Source organism: Chiloscyllium plagiosum, chromosome 26 (genome assembly GCF_004010195.1).
Source record: "Chiloscyllium plagiosum isolate BGI_BamShark_2017 chromosome 26, ASM401019v2, whole genome shotgun sequence".
Taxonomy (NCBI): Eukaryota; Metazoa; Chordata; class Chondrichthyes; order Orectolobiformes; family Hemiscylliidae; genus Chiloscyllium; species Chiloscyllium plagiosum.
Window position 1 is genome coordinate 3,061,134 of NC_057735.1, and position 3,203 is coordinate 3,064,336.

The 3,203-nt window shown below is 45.4% G+C and overlaps 1 protein-coding gene across 3 annotated transcripts in view; it reads right to left on the reverse strand.

Moving 5' to 3' along the window:
• LOC122563030 (monocarboxylate transporter 1-like) overlaps nucleotides 1-3,203 on the reverse strand; it is a 69,183-nt gene that overhangs the window by 23,945 nt on the left and 42,035 nt on the right. For all 3 annotated transcript variants that reach the window (XM_043716351.1, XM_043716350.1, XM_043716352.1), the window contains exon 2: nucleotides 214-465. In XM_043716351.1, coding sequence (XP_043572286.1) covers nucleotides 214-430 — 217 coding nt within the window. In that variant the 5' untranslated portion in view covers nucleotides 431-465. The remainder of the gene's footprint in view (nucleotides 1-213; nucleotides 466-3,203) is intronic.

Sequence of the window (3,203 nt, forward strand, 5' to 3'; positions counted from 1 at the left end):
GTGTATGTGAGGGGTGCGGTGTGTGTGAGGGGTGCGGTTTATGTGAGTGTGCATGTGAGGGAGTTCGGTGGGAATTGAGGCCCCAGTTTGATTGGTTGTGACCTGATCAAATTTCAGAGCAGGTTCCAGGAGCTGAGTAGCTTCCTCCTGCTCCTGGTTCGTACGTTGTGTATATGTTGTGTGTACGTTGTGTGTATGTTCAAGCTGACTCACCTCCAGCATACATCACTGCCAGCATTATGGAGGAGATCCAAGAGACCTGGCTGTCCGTGGATTGAAAGATGTCCTTAATTTCCTTAAAGAAGACAGTGATAGCTTTGGGAAAAGCGTAGGAGAATCCGATGGAAACGAAGGAGGCCAGCACTACGGCCCAACCCCACCCTCCATCCGGGGGCGTGTAACCCTGTGGCCCTCTGGCTGTGGGAGGCATCGTCTCCGTTCAAAAACCACCACAGCAGAGAGTGACTGTAAAAACAAAAGTGGAAAGAAGGTTGAGAAAATTCAAAAGCAGCAAAGATACCAAACTCCAGAAAGGGAGGAACATTCAACACAGTCCAACAGGATCAGCACGGGGAGAGGGTGATGGTGATGCCAAGTGCAATGACACCTCATCCCCTCAAAAACACCCAAACATTAAAGAGACACACCTGATCCAGGAATAGTTAATGGAGTAATGTTCTTCTGAATGCATTCATAGGATGTGAGCATTGTTGACTCAGACAGACATTTATTGCCTGTCCCTAACTGCCCCTTGAGGAGATGGTGTTGAGCTGCCTTCATGAACACATTTGTCTCAGCCTATGAAGAGTTAGTCTGGACTCTCATGACCAGGTGAGGATGGCAGATATCTGTCCTGAAAGGACATGAGTGAACTAGGTGGGGTTTTATAGCAATGCCGTAGCTCATGGTCATCATCATGGAGAAGAATGTTTTATTCCAGGTTTACTTCATCAATCAATTTAAATTCAACACTGTCCTGGGATTTCAACTTGTCTCGACATCATTAACCCAGGTTTCAACATTACCAGAACCAGTGGCTTAAATCTTAGGTGACCATGCTCATTTACAGAGGAAGCGTTACTTGGTATCTAACCCCGTGCTGTTCCTGTCCTGGGTCTGTTTGATGGGGGAGCAGTGTAGAGAGAGTGTTCCTGTCCATGTAAACTGACAAGCCAGTCCTGGGTAATATTCCTTGATCAACATCAAAAGACATTCCACTCTTTCCAAACAGACTCTGCCTGGGATTCAGAGGAAGGCCACACTGAGTTCTGGTTGCTAGCATCTCCATTTCCTGCACACTGTTGCCTAGATCCAACATTTGTCCAAGTTATTACCAAACTCAAATATTGACTCCTTTCTCAGAAGCTGAATATAGCCCTTCACAAATATTTATTCCCCTTTTTGACTCCGATGAACCCCAAACACAAACAAACTGGTTTCTATCTGGTTAGAGATTGCTGAAATTCTTGTTTCTAATGAGGTAGGTGGTCTAGACCTGTAGAGGAGGCTAAAGGGATTGAATAGGAGACCAGGTATTCAACTGGTCTCCTATCTCTCAAGCTGCCCACTGTGTTTCACAACAATGGTCAATGACAGAACAGGCCTTCACACTCAGACTAAGATTAAAGACCCTGACAGTAACACCTTCATTCCCATGTACCAGGTACACAGGTTAGAACCTCCTCAGATCCTCAAATCACAAGCTGCAAGACACAACTAGAAGAAATCTTCCGAGCAGACCGAACCGTTCAGTGTCCTAACTCCTTCCCATTTTCTGTTGTGATGGTGCTACTGGATAAGTCAGACCCTAGAATGAAATCCAGCTCCATTGATTATTTTCATATATTCATTTACATTGTGGTCAGTCACCAAAACATCGTCAAAGTTCCAGAGGTTCTCTAACAACCAAACCAAAAGGATACATAAAAGGATGAACACAAAGACAGTAAAGCAAGCCATCTAGATACATAAGACACTTTAAAAATATCTTAAAACCACAGTCCTGTGGACTGTGTAGTCTTCTTAAATGAAGGGTGAGGGGAGAAATATGAGGGTAAGCTAGTTAGTAATATTAAAGTAGATTACAAGAGTTTTTTAAAGATATATTAAAGGTCATAGGAAGGCAAGAGTGGTCATTGCAGCACTGGAAAATGAGGCTGGAGAAGTAGCAATGGGGAAGTTAGAAATGGCGGAGGAAAGGTACAGGTATTTTGCCTCAGTCTTTGTGGTGGAAACATACCAGACATTCAAGAGAGTCAGGGAGCAGATGTGTGTAATGACCATCACTGAGGGGAAGGTGAAAGGTCTGAAGGTGGATAAATCACCCGGATCTGATGGACTACACCCAGGGTCCGAAAGAGATAGCCGAGGAGATTGTAGCGATAGGGGTGGTGACCTTTCAGGAATCACTGGAATCAGGGAGGGTGCCAGAGCACTGGAAAATGGCTCATGTAACAGCCCTGTTTAAGAAGGAGAGGAAGGCACGAGGCAGGAGATTAAGGCAGGTTAGCCTGACCTCAGTCATTGGTAAGATTTTAGAGCCCATTATTAAGGATGAGATTACGGAGTACTTGGTAAAATAGGGCTGAGTCAGCATGGCTTTGTCAAGGGAAGGTCATGCCTGAGGAGGTAACGAACAGGTTAGACAAAGGAGAGCCAGTGGATGTGATCTATGTGGATTTCCAGAAGGCATTTGACAAGGTGCCAACAGAAGGTTGCTAAATAAGACAAGAGTCTGTGGTGTTAGGGGCAAGGTCCTGGTATGGATAGAGGATTGGCTGACTGGCAGAAGGCAGAGAGTGGGGACAAAGGGGTCTTTTTCAGGATGGCACCCACTGTCTAGTACAGTTCCACAGAGATCAATACTGGAACTACAACTATTCATGTTAAACATTAATGACCTGGATAAAGGAACAGAGGGTATTGTTGCTAAGTTTGCAGATGGTAGGGGGAGGGACAGATGGTGCTGAGGAAGTACAGAAGCTACAGAAAGACCCAGATAGGCTAGGAATGTGGGCAAACAAGTGGCAGATGGAATACAGTGTGGGAAAGTGTGAGGTTATGCACTTGATAGAAAGAATAGAGATGTAAGTGAAAGTGAGGACTGCAGATGCTGGAGATTAGAGTCGAGAGTGTGGTGCTGGAAAAGCACAGCAGGTCAGGCAGCATCCGAGGAGCAGGAGAATCGACGTTTCGGGCAAAAG